Source organism: Nothoprocta perdicaria, unplaced genomic scaffold, assembly GCF_003342845.1.
Source record: "Nothoprocta perdicaria isolate Ctin4 unplaced genomic scaffold, notPer1 scaffold_129, whole genome shotgun sequence".
NCBI classification, from domain to species: domain Eukaryota; kingdom Metazoa; phylum Chordata; class Aves; order Tinamiformes; family Tinamidae; genus Nothoprocta; species Nothoprocta perdicaria.
In genome coordinates, this window is record NW_020454416.1 from 196,735 (window position 1) to 216,797 (window position 20,063).

Sequence of the window (20,063 nt, forward strand, 5' to 3'; positions counted from 1 at the left end):
CCCAGCGAGGGGTCTGTGAATGTCAGAGGTCTGTGGACTCGAGGCTGATAATCCTGTTTTAATAACATACAATGTTTTTGTCTTGATTAATGTGCTTCCTAATAATGTAAGGAAAGACAGGACTGCTCTTAATGTTAGACGAAGTTGACCTTAGTTTTCAGGTGTGCACAAGGAGACCAAGCCAACATATCTTAGGCAGTCTTAACTTGGGGATGTGCTTTATTTGACTTCTTTTATATTTCAGCTGAAGTTTTGTGTGCAGCGTTATACAGCTAGCTATAGCACATGGAACAGACACTGACGCAAGAAATATATTACCTCTCCTAGGAGATACAGCAGGTGTTGGAGAGATCTGAAATTTAGGCTGGTGGCAACTTCTAACCACAATTTTTTTTTTTTTTTTATTTCTCTTCATGAATATAGTGAATGTTCTAGTGAGTGGATGAACATCAGGCTGAAGACAAATCTTAATGCCTTTACCAGAATGCAGCCATCCTGCTTGCTTGAGAGAAGTCTCTTTCCTCTCTTTCTCTACTTCCTGTCTTCCAGGCAACCTATAACTAGAATTAAAAGCTTGGTGTAGGAATGCTTGAAACATTTGAAACGTTTGGGAATTAGTCTGTGTGAGAACTTGCTCTGCGCTTCTGGCATATTTTCAGGAAAACTCAGTCCTGTCTTTCTCAAAGCTATTATACACTCTGTTCCAACAACACCGAAGCTAAACTTATCCTGTCTCTTGGGAAAATAGCTAATTAAGAGAGAAGAGCTGAACCTTGGGATTCTCTTGTGCTCCTGAAAGGGAGCAGGCCAAGAGGTCACCGTTTTTCCCCTTATCCGAGCAGATAGTGTGCCCAAATTGGGAGGCAGCTTGAGAAATGCCTTATTGCAATATAGGTAAGCTACAAAAACATCAGGAACATTTAATTCTGAAGTTTCATTAGGGAGTTAGAATAATTGGCTTCTTCCCAATTAAAAAGAAAAAAAAAAAAGATATTCTTTTTGAGAACCTTTGGTCAGCCTTTTTTTTTTAATAACTCTTATGCAGCCTTGAGTGCATTTGGATTCAGTTTACATTGTGAAAAGTAAATGAAATCTGTCTAAGCATAGTTAAAACATATTTAAAAATAACATTTTTGGATTTGAGAAGTTCAAAAACAAAGTGAAAATATATGAATATATGAAAATACATACACATCTGTATCTTGAGTGTGTGGATATATCCATATATGCATGTGAATGCTAAGAGTTTTTAGCACCTGACTGTTCAAGTGACCTGCTTGGTGCAGACTGTTCAAGTAACAAATTTGGCTGTGTTTCTAGACAGAGATTTTTTTGCAAGATTTGGAATTGAAGTGGTTAGTGGTTCCCTTCACTTAGAAAAGGGATCCTTGTTTTCTGACACTGAGCAGGTGAGCTGAGTGCCTTGTGATTCAAGAAATTTGATTAGTTTGGTCAGTCTGTACTTTCGAGAAGACAGAAATGCTAGCATGAGCTAGGGACAAGTTTTCTCCTCTGCTTGACAATATTGCCCACGGCTTCACTCCTCTTGTCCATCAGCATCGGCTGTGCATTTTCTTGCATGATTTTTGAGTTCATGGATCACCAGGAGAAATGATGTATGATGGCCAGAGTATCAGTAGAAGCCTCAGGATAAAACTAAATGTACTTTAGATATTGTCTTCCTTACTCAGGGCATACTGAGAATGTTGTTTGGTGTGGATACAAAATGGAACAAATCTCTTGTGACAGTTCAGCTTTAGGTAGTGAATGTTATAGTTAATCCAGGCTGTCTTAATCTGATATCTCAGTTCTGTTTCTTCTGTTTAGATTTTGTATATAGAAAGGTTTGTACTTGAAAATTGTCTACTTAGTGCAGTCAAAAAGCAAATGAGCAATTACTACTTGATATTATGCAGCTCTAGCTTTAGGAGTCCTGGAGTTGCAGTATTCCAGATTGCATCTGTTCCTCTTTTTTTTTTTTTTTTTTTTTTTTTTCTTCTGTTTTTTTCTGGAGAACTGTTGATCTTGATAGTAAAATAGGGCACTGTAGCCTTATAGATCTGTATATAGTTATTTATCTCTATCAACTGATCAACTTTTAGGAATAATTTGTTGGTTGTGTCAATGTAGGTTTTTATCTTAAGTCAGAAATCAGATTTTTTTTGGGGGGGGGGGCCTTTCACATAAGATTTTCTGCACTTTTATCCTTTAGACAAGATAAACAAGATAGATATTTTACTGCTACTGGGCTTCTTCCTAGACCAAGCTCTCTTGTGTCCTTTGCTCATTCTCTGCTTGCTGACCTAGAAAAAAACTCCTCTCAGAGTTCTTTGTGAAGGTGTATGCATTTTTCTTGCAAAAATAAGATTTTGAGAGATAAAACAATGTTGTATGTGAAAGGAGGTTCGTGAAGAGTCTTGGTGAGTAAATTTGTTACCTGGTTTGCAGTGAGGAAAACCAACAGGTTTTTCTACGTAATGGGAATAATATGAAAGAAAGACTGTTCAGACTTGAAGAGCAGAATTAGAGCAATTGGAGAGTACTGTAGAGCTACCCATGTGCTAATTCATTTATATTTATTTATTGTTTAATGTTTACCCATTGGTTTACTTTTCTTGCAGTGGTGGGATGAAAGATTCGACTTCCAGACTACCTTTTTACAGTGCTTGGCCAAACATGTGCCAAATATCTACTCAGCTGAAATGGACCCCATGCTGGAGAAGCAAGAAGAGATGGTCCAGGCAATGATACTTTACCCTCTTGAGTGCTATTTATTTGGGGAAGACCCAGATACCTTCCTAGAGAAATTACAGCAGAGTGGAACCTCGCAGCTCTGTGGGAAGGTGTTCAAAGGAGGGGAGACAACGTATTCTTGCAGGTAAGCACAAAGGTATGTGCTGTCATCATCTCTGCTCCCTTGTGAGACAGTGCAGCCAAGTAGTCCTAATGGAACTAGCTGCAGTGCAAAGTAATCATCATTTGTGTCACAGCAGGTCTTAGGACAGCGGCATTTGCCTCAGATTTCAAACCACTTTACAGTAGGCAAAGTTACATATGATAGAAATAGGATGGCAGAGAAAAGGGGGACGAAATGGAAAGGACACTAAAGATACTGAAAGTCACTGGTTAAAAAGATTGTATGACTTGGTGTGAGTATGGGATATGTACATGGTGCTGAAGAGGTAAACAGTCGTAAGAATTTGAACACTTTTGCAGAATTTACTCATCTTTTCAAAGTCTAAAACACAACCCGGTGTTTCTGAATGAGCAATATGCTGCTTGAGCAATATCTACGTAAGCCAAGGATGTCTTTTTCTTCTTTTTCACCCTAATGTCTATTAAAGATGAAATGCTGTTGATATGATATAACTTCATTAATTCGTATATCAGAGGTCTTCATGATGGCTGCAAAGATTGCAAGTGAGCAGGTAGTTTAGTGGTATTAATATGATTCTCTATGATAGTTTTTTGGTCATTTTTAGGCTATTTTAAAAGTCCAGACATTTCACCTGAAATGCCAAAATAATTTTATTAATGATGAATAATAATATTTAGGATGCAAGATAAAGTCCAAAGGATTTGTAGGAATCTTACATGTTTGCAGGAAAGTGTATAGCAAGTGGGACTATGGCTTGTCAGGAAAAAGAATAATGGTCAAAGCAGTTCAGTGCTGTTGAATACCACTGTTTCTGTCCCTGTGGAGTTCTTGTGTGATAGTAGGCAAAATGACAGAGCTATATTTCTCAGTGATGGCTAATCAACTTATTTTTCTTAATCTTTAAGTTGCTATCTTGCAATAATTGAGAGGTGTTTATAAACATCCTGTCTTAGTGCTGCTGTTCAAGTCAAGCCAGTCTTTCCTTTAGAGTTCTAAGATGCTAACAAAAAAAAAGTGCTCTTAAAAGTGCTCTTAACTTGTAACTTGCAACTGTTTAAAAAGCTTCAAATGTAGCCTAATGGTCCTGTGGCAAAGTTACTATAGTTGTTATTGGAAACAGTAATAAAAGTTACTCCAAAGTCAGTCCTGTTATGTATTTTTTTTTAGTAACTTGTCATTCTGGGCAATGAAAGAAGTATGTTAGCAACAGGATTTGAAAGTATAAATCAAACATATTTCTAATAAACCGGAGTGTGTGATTTGAGCCTAACAAGATTGACTTTCATCCTCTTTCTGTGACATGGAGTTATTGATGGTTTTGTAATACAAATCTTTTAGCGCAAATTTTTAGAGCAGTATTATGTTCTGTGCATGAAAATTCCATTTGTTTTTCTCAGAAAGTTACTGAGTGATGATATTTGTTGCAGAGACTGTGCAGTTGATCCAACATGTGTGCTATGCATGGACTGCTTCCAGAACAGCATCCACAAAAATCATCGGTACAAGGTAGGAAAATCATGTATTAAAATTATCTAAACAAGTACAGTGTCTTGACCTTTTTGTTTGTTCATTCAAGGATATAGTAAACTACATTAGTAACTTTTAACAAAATCTCAGATTTTTTTTTTTATGTTTGGCTGTCATGTTTCTAACAACAGGTTTTATGTGTGAAACCTGTTTTGGGGAAAACAAGTTTGTAAGACGTGAAGAGTAAGACTGTATCGGTGAATGTATACATTGTGTTCTCTTTGGCAACATCACCAAAGAGGATAGTGTCTACACCTTAGCAAAAAACTGTGAATGGAAGTGGCAATCCTGTCCAGAGTCCCAGACAGTTCTTATTATACAAGACCACATTCTCTCCAGAAATCTAGTATGAAAAAAATATATATATACACCTATATGTTTAGGACCATTATTTCATCACTTCTGTAACATATGGACATTCCCAATCTGAATCTTTATTTAGATTTGCATGAAGTGCTTTGGACTTAGAGCATGGACTATAAAAGTAATTAATGTTAAGCATCAGAATTTTAGTGAGGAGATCATTTTAAAACTGCATCAACTTTTTCTGGTAAACTTTTGTTATCCTTCTCTCTGAGCCAAATCTGTAACATCTTGGAGAGATTCAATGTTTTAACTTTTAATTTATTTATCTTTTACCACTGAACAGTGAAGTAGACTTCTCTTAAATTTATTTCTTTGCTCAATAAAGATGTATTCATTTTAAGAGACTTCTTTTTCTCCTTGCTTTGTCAAATGGTCATAAATCCACTTGAACTGGAAACACCTCCATGAGAGAGAGTATGCAGGAAGGTACCAAGTGCACAATTAAGAGCACTAAAATATGATATTCTACCCCTTTGTTCGAGTCTTCATATTTGAAATGTCTTCAAAGACATACAAAACTCCCCTGAGTAATGCTTATGAGGTATACGTGTGCATGAACACACACGCACACATATGGAGAGTTGAAAGAGAGGTAAGCTGAAAACCAAAGAAAATAGGTATTCATGGGTATGGAGCATTTTGAAATCACAGCTGGGTAGTGGAAACAATTTCTTGTCTTCTTTTCCTTGTTTTTCAGTGAGGTAAGGTTGTCTGCAGGCAGAACATCAGACAATAGGCAGTCAGATGGGAATGGATTTGCTGTGCTTGCATTTTAAAATACAGCATAAAGAATACAAATTCTACTCTATTTTCATAGATTCTTAGAATAATTGAGGTTGGGACGGACCTAAGGAGGTTGTGTAATCAAACCTCCTGCTCAAAACAGGCCTAATTAGATCAACTCATTTTAAAACACTTTAGGAAAATAATTAATTTTTGAAAGCCTTTTATTAGTCACATATTTTGGGGGGTTCAGGACAACTAATGGATAACTTTTTTTTTTTTTTTTTTGCCTGAGTTTCAATTGAACTTTTTGACAAGCAGGAGGTCAGAATTTTTACTTTTCTAAAAGCATCACATGAAATTAAAGTTGCAAGCTTGTATTTTAGATTCTCATTTTAAGACTTACTTTGTTTGTTAAGCAATGGAAATACTACTAAATATCTGTTTATTATACGCATCTTCATATTTCATTTTTAGATTCTACTTTATTCTGATTTATAAAGGTGTTAAGCATTTTTATAGTTTTGTCTCATAAAGTCACAGATTATTTTGCTGTTTATGAAATGGTAAGAGTTTTTTTCACTTGCTTCAAAGCTAATTTTGTTGAAGACTTGCACATATTTTTGTAGCAGTAGCTGTATTTCCAATTTTTTATGCTCAAAAAGGTTCTCTTTTCAGACTTTAAGGTCTCAATTTCTCTTAAAAAATAGTGGGAAGTTTGTGAATTTTGCAGTACTTTGTATTTTGTAAACAGACCATTATATTGGTGTCTATACTGGACTTAAATATTGCATATTTTTATTTTTCTCTTTTTAAATACATATTGCATTACTGAAATACTTATTTTTACAGATGCATAGCTCCACTGGAGGAGGATTTTGCGATTGTGGGGATACGGAGGCATGGAAGGCAGGACCATTGTGTGCTAAACATGAGCCTGGAGCATCAGGGACTGCAAAAGAAGTAAGAATACTGCCAAAGTGAAAGAATAAATATTGTAAATATTGACATTTTTTTTAAAATGCTATTGCTGTTTGCAAAGCTGCATATATTGTAAAAAAGACCTGACTGGTCCAACTGAGTCGAATCAAAGTATTTGTTGGGGTCAGATGTGTCCTTTGGATACCCTTTGTGTCTCCAGGAAAAAAAAAAAAAAGGCAGAAATGATGGAGCAGTTATGACTGTCTGCCTTCTCTACCTTTGGTTTTAAATAATAATTCCAGTTTCTCAGCACCTCTTCATTTTGCTGGCTGTATTATTCTGTTCTGATGTACAACTAACTGATTCCTACTGCTTAATTAATGTTTAAATCCAGTACTAGATTTTGGCAATATCTTTTTCTATGTGGTTTGGCAATATCTTTTTCAATTGGTCATTTCTGGTTCAGGATATGTCACTATAAATATAAACCTCCGCTCTGAAACTAACCTCTTAGGCTGTCTCCTGATTATTAGTACTTCATATCAAAAAATAATACTTTAAAGAGAACTATGCTACTGTATAAATATTTCTCAAAAAGTATGTATTTTTTAAAAGATGTTCAGTACTTTAAAAAGAAAAAGAAATTGCTTAAAATAAAAATGCCTTCTTTTTCCTCTGAAGGCATGAGGTTTGCCTTCTCTTTTGAGATACTCAGGACAAAGAAAATCTTGTATTTGTCAAATGGACCCTAATAGCTCCTCTGTTTCTGTTGCAAAAGCCTTGTTTCCTATGGTTTGGTAAAATAGAAAATCAAATAGAAAAGTAGTTTAAAAAAAAAAATTGAAGTAGAAAGGTAGAGAGCACTGGTCTCGCAGGAAAATGTGATAAAGCGATAATGGTAACTCCAGTTAAGGGCTTTGGCAACTGTGCAACTTTTTTTTTTTTTTTTTTTTTTTTCCTAAATCTGTTTATTATAGCTGAAATTCTAAATTCCTAAAATTCCTAAAAGCCTATTTAGGAATTTCACAGGAATGGTGAAGAGGAGCACTAAATATTCAACAAAGACCAGCCTGAATGAGCTGTAAATCCAGTACTTGATGTTTGTTGCCATAAGAAGTACTCTGACAATGAATGCTCTTGTCATGAATGATAGGAAACATAAATAGACAATGGAAGAGTTAAAGTTAGCTATAGCTCTTTGAGATATTGTAAGTATATGTAGTTATTAGAGACGCTAGGAACAGGGCAGAAGTGCAGCTTCTTCAGTAATGAATTATATACTCCTATTCCTATAGGAATATTATATATTCCTATTTATATAATATATATAAATATAATATATTTTATCTAATATATAATATAATCTATATAAGATTATATATTCCTATTTATATAATATTCCTATGTAGGAATATTATATATTTCTATTTGATAAAGGTGACACTAATCGGCTATCTGTCTTTTATTAGAAAAAGACTTGCACTTGAAGGTTTATTTATGATGAAGAGACTCATGGATCTTTACATTCACCTGTTGTTTTTTTTCCTGAAGAATTGAGGATATTCTTAGTGCAGACTCTCAGCATATAGTGGTTATTAAAATGATTGGGTTGCAAAGTGCATTAGGAATGTTTCAATGCTGAAACAGGCACACATTTCCTTTGCAGAGTGCTTTCTGTTAGTACAGAAGTGCATCTCATGCTTGAAAAACAAGCAACTCTTCTCAATGGTCCTGGTCACTATCCCTTGAAGTACTGTAAGTATAGAGAGTATAACATGCCAAAATACTTATAATTGTACTATTGCAAGGTAAAAGCAAATGAAAAGGGTGAAATGTTGGCAGTGTGTTTGTTTGCTATGCAGATAGTGATAAACAAGGGCCTAGGATCTGGCTGCTATTTTTAAAGGCTGTATTAAGTTTAGAGTCTGATCTACGGAACGACCTCTTTAAAAATGAATGTGCGGTAAGGCACAGGTTTCCATCTACTATGTTAAAGATGAGCAGCAGGTAATTTTTTTTTTCTTTGCATTTCTGAGATGATATGAGGTGTATGTTACTAAAATGCAATGTCCTTGCAAAAGGCTTAATTAACACTTTTTAAAGAAAAAGCTTTAATCGGGAATTAACATTAATTTAAGAAAAAGCATGCTGCAATTTTGCATGACTTTTTTTTTTAAGCTAGCTACTTCATAAATGTGACTGTGTAATTGATTCAGGAATCTTTTCAGGAGCATGAGTCTTAGCTATATTAACAGATCACTGTTGTTCTTTTATACTTAATCTGTCAAATTATTTGTTGGAGAGGTGAGTGCCCTTAGTCTTTGGGAAACAGAAGTCGCCCTCTGTCCAACATATACATCCTTAGATATTTTAAGCAGTTTAGTTGACCCTAATATTATGGGAAATTCTGTGAAAGTACTCTAGAAAATATCAGCTTCTGTTTCTGTATTGCATTGTCAGGAATAACAGTGTTATATATTATTTATACAAGGATATGCTGAGAGAAAGTTGGTATCAAGAAATGTTCATTAATAATCCAAGATGTGTGTGATTGTTTAGGGCCTTTGGATTAAATCTCTCTTTTTAGAAAAAGAATGTCTTTGGAAAAGATCTGTGGCTTGTGCTGGAACATTTCATTGCTTCATACTTAAGAGCACATTTGGAAATTATTTTCTTTTGTTTATAATCTCCTCTTCTCTCCTGCTAAAATGTTATGGAAAGATTTTATAATGTTATCATATGGTGTAGATGATTCACTTTAATAAGATTTGCCTGGATGGATGGAAAATATGCTAGTTAATAAGGATATTTTGATTAATGAATAAGTCTGGCTGGGGATCTCTGAAAAGAACAAAGTTGCATTTTCTATTTCTAATTCTGTTCAAGGAATCTTGTAAATATTTGAGAAAATATGCATACAGACAGCAATCTATGCTAATACAGGGTGGAATTTACACCTGGATTGCCAACTTTAAATATCTTCAACTTTTTAGAATGAAATGGTTTTTAGGGAAGAAATGAGATGAGATGAATTTGCTTAATAATCGTAAAAAGTTTATCTCCTGGGAGAGAGGGAGACAGTAAGGAAGTATTTTACTAATACCTTTTTTTATATTTAAAAAAAAAATTGATATTGATATTAACTCCCTTTTTTACAGAATTCTGAATGTCAGTTAAATGAAGAGGTTATGGAACACTCCAGGAGGGTGTTTCCTGCTGTGATAAAATACATTGTAGATATGCTTATATGGGAAGAAGAAAAGGAACTGCCTCTGGAGCTCAGAATCAGGTAGGGAGTATTTTCAATTCTGTCTCTAAAGTTTTATAAACTTTGCCGGTAGGTATTGCCACTTTCATTCCAAGTTGTTAGTGTGAAAATCTCTGTGAATGACACTATAATGTTTTTGACCTGTATGTATGGGTATAATGTAATGTATAATGTTTTCGATCTGTATATGCAGATGAGCTCTTGATACTTCCTGCAGAAAGTAATGTGTGATGTTGCTCAATCAACGTGGAAAAAGACTTCTGTATCATTAAAAAGAAAAATGAGATGATGAAGTGGCAGAGAAGAGGGAATTCAGTAATTTGAGTTAATTCAGTAATTGAGAAGCCCTTTTGTGCTTTGTATGTCGCCTCTGTGGTTTGTTTTGGTGTAGATGAAAGGCAATTTTTGGTGTCCTTGAGATGAAAAACATGGTTAACTTCTTTCCTATTTTTTATATTTGTAACTTCTCTCTTGAGTTAAGATCTGTTGCTGTATTGGACAGGATATTTACAATGTTCTCTTTCCTCGTGCGATGAAATGCTGTGTTTTCCCCAGCAGAGAGAAGGCAGACAACTACTACTGTGTCCTTTTCAACGATGAACACCATTCCTATGATCATGTCATCTATAGCTTGCAAAGGGCCCTTGGCTGTGAACTCGGTGAAGCCCAGTTGCATACTACTGCCATAGATAAAGAGGTTAGTACACACTCAGTTTTGGGGAAGAGTCCCTTTTTAATGATTGACTGGTTTGTTTCTGGAATGCTGGAGCTTGGAGAGGCAGTGAAGTCTAGTGAACTGTTAGTCAACATTTGCTTCACCAAGATTTTTAAAACTGTTTGAATTTTGCTTCAGGGAAAACCCATTTTCTTGAAATGGGGAATAGGCCCTGATTTATCTGAAGGTGATTATCTTTCATTTGTGTTTGACTTATTATCCCATTGGATACCAGAAGTTTGCATTTCAAATGCCTTTAAAATGAAACATTAAGACAACAAGGTGCATATTCAATCATATTTAAAGAGAATTCTTGTTAACATTTTGCAAGAATTAGTATTCTTTCTGGCTCAAGCTTAGTTTGGAGGTCTTGAAGCTTTGATTTAAAAAAAAAAAGAAAGAGAGACTGTGGATGAACCCAGTGATTTTATTCTCATTTCTCAAACCAATATTTGAGACCATATTAGGACCCTGCACTGTTGATAGAGATAAGTTTTATAGATGTATAGATGTAAGAAATAATAGAAAAAAAAGATTATAGAAAAGCACTGTGGGGTGAGTCTGTCTCCTGCTAGGAAGAAAATTCTATTTACTGTATTCTGTGGAAATCTCTCTTGTGTTTTATTGTATATGTATACGCCATTGGTCTCATATTTACTGTTTTCTTTAAACAGGGTCGTAGAGCTGTTAAAGCAGGACATTATGCATCTTGTCAGGAAGCAAAGGAAGAAATCAAGGTAGCTTCCCAAAATGCTTTTCTCATTTAATCACCATTGTGCTTAGGTTTGTTGGTTTGTTTTTACTAATACTCGAGGCTAATTTATCTGTTCTGTAATCTGTGTCTTAGTACTTCCATGTTTTTGTGACTTGCTGTTGAAGACAAATGTGAAAATTCATGCTGTTTTTAATTTATATTTACCAATTACCTGATTTCTAGAGGCATTCTGAAAATGTTTCTCAACGACCACTTCATGTAGAGGTTCTGCATGTGGATGTTATGGCTCACCAGAAGTTTGCCTTGCGCCTTGGTTCGTGGCTGAATAAACTCATGAGCTATTCAAGTAAGTGTAACTTGTAACATAATGTTCATCCCCAAGACATTGTTTTTACTGAGAGGTAAAAGAAAGTATAAAGTAATGTTCTGAAATCCCACAGAATACTGACTTTGAGGGCCCAATGCAGGGACCAGTTGAGACTAGTCTAGCTATACATATGCTAGACCAACATATGCGCTTCCATACTGCCACAGCCTATGTGCTTGTTGACCTGCATGCCAAGCTGCCTGAATGTGTTTCATTTTAAAATACTCTTTTATGTTACTGGGTCTATTATAGAAAGAAGGTAACAGTAATGGGAGGAAAGGAGTATGTGGGGAGCTTATTGTTAGGAACTGATCCATACTTAATGGCTTATTTTTAGAGAGTAGAGTCTTTCGTAGTTCTGTTGGCTTGGACCCTTTCAAAGCATTCTATTACAAATGAGTGACTTTCTCTCTACAGGTGACTTTCGGCAGATTTTTTGTCAGATATGTCTCAAAGAAGATGCTGGGTCTGAAAAACCCTGCTTCATAAGCAAGTTGATACTTTGGGATGCGAAACTTCATAAAGGTTTGTGTGTACATGTTTCTATAAACTGAGGCAAATTGTTATTTTCTTTTATTTAAAAAATGTGTAAAAATGAGTGTGTGCCATGTTAGTGTGGAGTTAATATTTCTGCATAGTTTTTATGGTGCTTTTTGATAGTGCTATAGAGCTTAAAAATAGAGATTTTGGGTATGAATTTATTGCATGTGTTTTGTGTATGTGTTATTTTAATGTGTTTTGAGAAATCCCGACTGAGTGACTGTGTGTTAGATACAGATCAGTAAAGCCCTTAAATGATTTTTAATCGTATCTTTTAATCCATTTCTATCTCCCGTAAAAACCTGCATCTTAGTGCAATAAAATCAGGTTTATTGTTTTGACTCTTCACAGGAGCAAGAAAGGTTCTTCATGAGCTTATTTTCAGTAGTTTCTTCATGGAAATGGAATACAAAAAACTTTTTGCTGTGGAATTTGTGAAGGTAACTGTTTATGTGTTTTTTATGCAATAAATATTTAGTAACTTTAGAAACTTCCTTCATTGTTTCTGTATAAGTTACGACTTTACAACATGTAGAATTTCCCATGTAGTGTATTAATTCCAGTATCATTGGTCTGTTTTATACAGTTATGTAGGTTTATATGATCTTCGAGTGCAATATTATTAGTGTTTTCTTTATCTTTTCAAACAGCAATGAATTGGAGCTTTTTTAAAATAATGATGAAATAGTTAAGAAATACATAGAACATATATAGAACCTTTTTTTCCTTATTATTAAGGGAGACTTTTTAACTCTAGTAAACCTAAGGTGATTGTCAGTGGTTTTCACTAAATTGAATCAAAGCAAAGAAGGACTTATATAACTAATTTTACCCATTTTTATAGTGTAAAAACTAAAAATACCTATTTATTATAGTTCAATGTATTTCCGTATGTTTATGTCTGTATGTTTAGATGTATGTCCATACATTTTACTGAAGAAGGCTTATTTTACTACTAAGCTAATGACTTTTCTATAGGTAGGAAATAAAATATTTTGGTTGCAGTTTGTCAGTGCATTCAATTTGTTCTTAGCTTAAACATGTGTCCCACTGACTTATCATTTAAGTACATTGCATTGAGGTCATTGGAGTTTTTCTTGTTTAAACAGCCTCTGTTGGAATGAAGCATGTTTCAAATACAATAATTCTTTCAAATAAAAAAGGAAACACTTTTCACTTAAACTAGCTTTATTTGTTTTATTTCCCCAATGTTCTCTTTTGCTAGTACTACAAGTCTTTGCAAAAAGAATACATCAACGATGATCATGACAGAGTTCTCTCTGTGACAGCACTCTCTGTTCAGATGTTCACTGTGCCTACTCTGGTATGTTTAACCTTATCTCCATGAGGAATGTAAAATATGATAATTCCTAACAGTAGCACATTTGTAGTTGCTGCTCTATCTAGCCATGGGTTTGTATGCACTGCTGAGTCTAAAATGAATTACTTTGAGGTTTTTTGAGGGGAATGTGAAAGCCAGAGCCTGAGTTTGTGTGAAAATTCATTACAAAAATTAGAAGGAATGCAAGTATGTGAGGGTTTTAGACATCACCGTTCTCTGCCTTAAATTTCTCTGTGAGTTTACTGTTTGCATGCACCTTCTTACGTATCTTTAAGACTGACTATCATGGAACAAGAAATAAAGCTTACTGTGTTTGAGCGGGTGAAATACAGTAAGTCTTGTGGAGAAAAAAAAAATTATCCTTTTTAAGATTGTATGTTTCTTATTTGTTATATTAGAATTTCAGACCTTTTCTAAATGATCTGTTTAGAAAGAATAGTAAAACTATTGCACTGAAACTGTCATAGCAAGGCAGTATGTTTAGCTTATAGGAATTATTGTGTTAATAAATATTACAGGCAATCTTGTAGCTTGAAATTCTTACAAACACTTAAAATTTCTAGTGGAAAACGGTGGATTCATAAGGAAAATTATCTCACCAGCTCTCTCCAGCAAAATTAGGGAAGATGAAAGTAGACATTTTTAATGGTTTATGGAGAAAAAGCTGAATGTGAGTGAAATATTGAGGATAAATTTACACATCCTAGAGAGTGAACAAGGGCATAAACATGAACAGTGTGTGTGTGTGTTTTTAGCGCACTAGTTGAGCATTTCCTCCTGATATATATATTTAGTCTATAACATAAATTTATATAAATTATATATTATATAATATAAAATAGTCTCCCTGACTATTTTAATAATGTGAACATTACTAATGTGAACTTCTACATGGTTATGTAGCCTTTTAAGTTTTCCCAGTAGAGAATGGTATGGCTCAAGATACATGTCCCTTAATTTAAATTGACCTTGATGCACTGTATTAAAGATTATAACTGTAGGGGGATATGGTACCTCTTGGGCACCACCATCTTTACTGCAAATACACTTCAGCCTACAGCATTGAAGAATATTTGTCTTTAGGCCATTTGGAGTGACAAGTTATTAGGTGTTGTGTTCACCTAACACTAAATTCCAGCAGAATGCTTCTGTTGAATACTTCTCTTCTTGCAGGCCCGCCACCTTATTGAAGAGCAAAAGGTAATCACCATCATTACGGAGACCCTACTAGAAGTGCTGCCAGAGTACCTGGACAAAAATGATAAATTCAACTTCCAAGGTTACAGCCAGGACAAACTGAACCGGGTGTATGCAGTAATATATGACCTCAGGTTAGTGTCATGTTGAGAAGCTTTAAACAACTCTTAGAAAATTGGTAGTAGGATGAGGTGCTTCATTTATCACCAGATTTCGAATTGAAATTGCTAAAGCTAGCAAATGTCAATACAATGCTTACATACTCTGTAAGCTTATCTGTAATAATTTTTGCTGATGTCAGTCCATATAATAATTGTTTCAATAAACATCTGCTATCAGACACAAGAGGAAATTTATCTTCTATTCATTTTCATTCTGGGAAAACTGTAATTTCATTTGTGTAGCACTTTCCACTTTTATAGGTCCCAAATCAGGGACAGAGGTCTAATAAATTCAATAATGTCAAGGTAAGGCACCCCAAATAGCTTGGAATTCAAAATCTGTAATTTCAAATAGTAGAGTTCTAATTCTAGCATCTCTAATGTCTGAGGAAAATTAAAAGGGGTAAAATTGGAGGAGTTTGAGGTGGGAATGTAATGTGTTGTTGATTTATATAATGAATACTTTAAATATAAGCATGAGCAGAAGGAAAGTCTGAGCAACATAAGATGTTTCTTTGGGGACAGGTATGTCTTAATCAGCAAGCCTACGCTGTGGACAGACCGTCTGAGGGAGCGATTTTTAGAAGGATTTGTTTCGTTCCTAAGGATTCTAACTTGCATGCAGGTACAATACATTTAAATCACCTGTTATATGCTATTATAAAGATATTATAGGACTCTCTGTTTTCTCATCTTTTTTGACCATAGCCATATTGTGGATATAAACATACAATTCAAATAAATTCTGTGGTGTCTGTCTTTAGTGGGTGAAAAAGTAATGCTTCCTGTCTGGATAGGCTGTTCAGTTGAAGTGAAAAATAGTGGACATTTCATGTTTTACCATTTGCTTATGGGTTCTTCTGTTGTTTAAAGTCTGTAATCATTAATCCTGCTTGCATGTCTTGTGGTCTGTTGGTTTCAGGGAATGGAGGAGATAAAAAGACAGATGGGTCAGCACATTGAGGTGGACCCAGACTGGGAAGCAGCCATTGCTATACAGATGCAGCTGAAGAATATTCTTTTGATGTTCCAAGAATGGTGTGCATGTGATGTAAGCAAATGGGTTGTCTGAGATTTTTTTCATGTATTATTGGGAATATACTTGAGTGCATTAGTGTCTAGTTTTTTTTTAAGCATGCTATTGCACAATACTCCACAAAATCTTCACAAAACCTGAGCCCAAAATACTTTGTGCTATGCAATTAAAAGAGGAGATCTCAAAAGAATGAGAATATAAATCCCTCAGTGATGAAGCTGAGAGGAATATCATAGAGACTATCAAACTGCAAAGAACACTTCCTTCTTCAAGATTTTGACTCCTAGCTTGCTTCATGGTGATCTGACAAATTAAATTTTTGAAGAGTATGGTATTTGTCGTTGCATCTAGGAGTGGGCTGCAGGAACTTAGCACTAATTCAGTTTAATGTTAATTCTTTAGCCGTGCTGGAACTCATTCCTGTACTAGGGAGAGGGAGGAAACTGTAATGTTTCTTGACTTAAAGACATTTTTGGCATGGGTTTCCTTTATTTTTTAGTAGAGAAAGAAGTGAAACTGCAATTCAAGGGCTTCTTGATCCAAAGTGGTCTGCTGGCATTGAAAAACCTTAAAATTTTGCAACCTGAATAAATAGTTCTAGTGCATTTGGTTGAGCTGTTTAAATAGAAGGAGGTCCTCAGTTAACTTTGGACGATGCTCTACTGCTGCAGTCCAGTGCTTCTCAGTAATAAGAAAAAAGTAGTAGCTATATTGTGGATTTTAGTATCCATTTAGACTCTCAGAAGGGAGGGGGGGAATCCTCAAAACAAAAACAAACAAAAAAAGCAGATGAGAAATTTTACTGCATCAGTATTACCTTTAACTGTATCTGTATGTGTTTGTTTACAATTCCAGGAGGAGCTATTGCTGAGAGCCTATAAAGAATGTCACAAAGCGGTGATGAGGTGCAGCACAAATGGCCGCTCGCGGGAGAAGACAGTGTTCCACATGTGTGGCCACACTCTGGAGAGCAGACCTTACAGAGTGTCTACAGATCCTGTCAGCATACATTTACCTCTGTCGAGGACCCTTGCAGGTAGATGCTTTTTATTTATTTTAACTTCTGTTTGAATTAGGCTGTATCATCCATTCTGTTTCCTAATTCTGCAAGGCACTTTAACTGAATACAAAGAACCACAGCAATAGGTGATGGGCGCGCTCTCTAAAATGCAGATGAAAGCTCTTAAGCTATAGATTCTTTGTCACATCATTCACTACCTGGATAGACGATTTGCTAAGCCTTGCCATTTTAAGATTCTTGCTTAGCTTGTGTTTAAATGAGAAATTATGAGCTAGTAGCTTCTATTTATTACCTCCGTTTACATGCTTTAAATGAATTCATTAAGCGAATAGATTTATTATTAAAACAGTAGATTATAAACTGGAAAGAACTGCTGTGTTAATGTTACAGATCTGTTACCTTAAAAGATAACAAGTCCTTCCTACATGAAGTTTAATTCGGTGTTTGTAGCTTTTAATTTTCAGAGTTGAAGGTGGCTTAGCTAACACTTAAAATTGTTTGGAAGACAGATTTGACTGACATTTTTGATTGTTCTCACACTTTTTCCTATTCATTGTTTAGGTCTTCATGTACGATTAAGCAAGACTGGAACTATCTCAAGATTGCATGAATTTGTTTCCCCTGTGAGTTGTGTAGTGTTTTTTTTTGGTTTGTTTTTCAAATACAATTTTTATGATATTCTGTGAAGGAGAAAAATCACTCAAAAATATCTCTTCTAAGTTTTTTAACACATTCATGTTAAACTGCTTCATTATTGTTTTTATTTTAGGAAGAATTCCAAGTGGACCTGCTAGTAGAATATCCTTTGCGATGCCTTGTCTTGGTCGCACAGGTTGCAGCAGAGATGTGGAGGAGGAATGGGCTCTCCCTGATAAGCCAGGTACTCTCTATAGTAGTGTGCAGCAGTGACTCTGTTCTAGTAGTTTATGGCAGTTGTGTTCTCAGGGGCTGTTCTGTCCAGTGCAAAAGCAGCTCATGTGGGGCACTCCTACAGAAATTCCCTTAACTGATAGGTTTCTACGTGGGAATTTGGATACCTTGGCTTTATTTTCAGCTTTGTCAATGATTTTCTTGGCCACATTAAAATAATATTTTTCATTTTATGACTTTTTCTGCTTTCTGAGAAATAGTATTGATGTTACTGACATCTCTTACATACTATTTTCAGCTCTTCTAAAGACAAGACTGTAACTGCTGTTCCTCTAACATAAAATGTTGCTGTTATTTCTTAGTGTATAGTAATCATCATATGGAAAAGTTAAACAATTTACATCTCAAACTAGACTAACTTTGCAGTACCTTGTAAGTGGAAATAGCAAATAATATTTTGCTGTTGGTTATTTTTTTAATACAATAGAATCACTAAAATTTGCCTTGTATTTTGCCTTGTGTTCTTGTATTTTACCTGCTTTGGCTTCACTGTTTTTCATCCACGAAAGCAGAAATCTTCTATATCTGCCTTTCACAAGGCCCTCTGGTCAAACCAAAGGAAGTGTCGTTAGCCCCTTGTAGAACTCACTGTTTCAGATGTGAGGTGGGAGAAGGTGGGTGACTTTTTCAAGAAGGGCTTGACAGCCTTTTGAATTATATTATCTTGGAAGAAGGTGAGAAGATAAGTATGGTGTAGGTTTTCTCTTGGATTAGTGGAAGAAAAAAAAGTTTTGGCTGTCATCAATATACATATTTGTTTGGAAAGAAGCACAAGACTTTTCCTTGCCTAATCAAAAGTGCTGTACATTTAAAAAAAAAAAAAAAAAGAAAAGAAAAAAAAGAAAAGAAAAGAAAAAAAGTTTGCCCCAGATTTGATAGTGTATACTTCAGCATTATGTGACTTACCTACTTAAATGTTGTTTTCCTACTTCTCAGGTATTCTATTACCAAGATGTTAAATGCAGAGAAGAAATGTATGATAAAGACATCATCATGCTTCAGGTATCTATGATTTGTCATTGCTCATTTCACTCAACATTTTAGTGGATTTAATTTAATTTTTGTTTTAAATCATTTTGAAATGTTCTATTAATAAAATATTTTTCTTAATAACCTAATAATAGCAATTCTGATGTAACTGACTTTCATACCACATGGGTTTTTGGCAGATCGGTGCATCTCTTATGGATCCAAATCATTTCCTTCTGCTGATGCTGCAGAGATATGAGCTTGTTGATGCTTTCAAGAAGATGAAGCCCACCAAAGATCAGGTAAGTGGCAAGTATTTCTGCCAATGCTCTTGCCTGCTTTTGAGTTTATAGAATGTTAATGGAAAAACTGATATCTATTGATCACTGCGTTTTTATGACCATGCTGAAGCACAGTCAACATAGAACTTAGGAGTTAGCAAACTAACAGATTCTCTATTGAATATAGAGACTTTTTATTCAAAATGAACAAACTGGCTTTGCCCTCTTTGACACATTTTGTTCAGAGGGCTTTCTGCTTACCAGGCTGTTCGAGCAATTGTAATACTACCATGGCATAAGTTTCTACATACAAACCACAAGAGTATCCATCCTGTCTGGTTTGTTCCTTCTCTCCATACATTTCTTTAATTCTGCTTTTCGTTGTTCTGTACCGTGCACATTCAAAAGATAAACATATATTTGGGTATAAGCAAATCTCTTTGTTAACAATTTTCTAGATCATCACCCAAAGAAGGAAATATTCTTTTTTGCAAGGTTTCTATATCTATCAAGTCATATTCTGTGTATATTATGTATAAATGTCTCTACAACATTTCTATTATCCATCTTGATTTTAGCTTGTACATAATCCTCCTTTTGGGGTACTTTTTTATCAGTGTTCTTCCTTTCTTCCATGTAAATTTTGCGCTTTGTTTGTAGAATAATACCCACCTTATAAAGGCAGGCACTTTTTCTAGCTCTTTAGAGTGGTAGATTCATCTTACAATTCACTGCTTCAGGGAAAAACGCATTTGAAGGTTGACCTCATTTGACAGATTTTTTTTTTGTTTTTTTTTAATTGCTTTTTCTAACTTTTGTAGGATTTGATCAAGCAATATAATGTGTTGATAGAAGAGATGTTACAGATTCTAATCTATGTTGTAGGTAAGAGACTGTTTATCATGAATATATTAATAATGTTTTGAGGATTTCTTTTTTTTTTTAAGGGTTTGTAATTAAGGTTTTCTTCATCTTACTATTGTCCTAGAAATCAGTGCGTAATTGCCGTTTGAAAAAAATGGGCTAAATGACTCTTGTTTTTTTTGTTTGTTCTTGTATGGAGAGGATACTGGAAAATTCCTATTTTATATAGAAGATTCAATAAG

At 34.8% G+C, this 20,063-nt stretch overlaps 1 protein-coding gene across 1 annotated transcript in view; it reads left to right on the forward strand.

The window, feature by feature from the left end:
* Positions 1 to 2,615: 2,615 nt before the first annotated feature.
* UBR1 (ubiquitin protein ligase E3 component n-recognin 1) overlaps positions 2,616 to 20,063 on the forward strand; it is a 42,013-nt gene continuing 24,565 nt past the window's right edge. Inside the window, exons 1-19 of the mRNA XM_026033393.1 lie at positions 2,616 to 2,878; positions 4,306 to 4,384; positions 6,347 to 6,457; positions 9,574 to 9,704; positions 10,239 to 10,380; positions 11,073 to 11,135; positions 11,336 to 11,459; positions 11,898 to 12,005; positions 12,372 to 12,460; positions 13,246 to 13,344; positions 14,536 to 14,693; positions 15,246 to 15,345; positions 15,643 to 15,771; positions 16,612 to 16,792; positions 17,339 to 17,400; positions 17,547 to 17,657; positions 18,644 to 18,709; positions 18,877 to 18,978; positions 19,779 to 19,842. Of these exons, the coding sequence (XP_025889178.1) occupies positions 2,703 to 2,878; positions 4,306 to 4,384; positions 6,347 to 6,457; positions 9,574 to 9,704; positions 10,239 to 10,380; positions 11,073 to 11,135; positions 11,336 to 11,459; positions 11,898 to 12,005; positions 12,372 to 12,460; positions 13,246 to 13,344; positions 14,536 to 14,693; positions 15,246 to 15,345; positions 15,643 to 15,771; positions 16,612 to 16,792; positions 17,339 to 17,400; positions 17,547 to 17,657; positions 18,644 to 18,709; positions 18,877 to 18,978; positions 19,779 to 19,842 (2,095 nt within the window). The 5' untranslated portion in view covers positions 2,616 to 2,702. The remainder of the gene's footprint in view (positions 2,879 to 4,305; positions 4,385 to 6,346; positions 6,458 to 9,573; positions 9,705 to 10,238; positions 10,381 to 11,072; positions 11,136 to 11,335; positions 11,460 to 11,897; positions 12,006 to 12,371; positions 12,461 to 13,245; positions 13,345 to 14,535; positions 14,694 to 15,245; positions 15,346 to 15,642; positions 15,772 to 16,611; positions 16,793 to 17,338; positions 17,401 to 17,546; positions 17,658 to 18,643; positions 18,710 to 18,876; positions 18,979 to 19,778; positions 19,843 to 20,063) is intronic.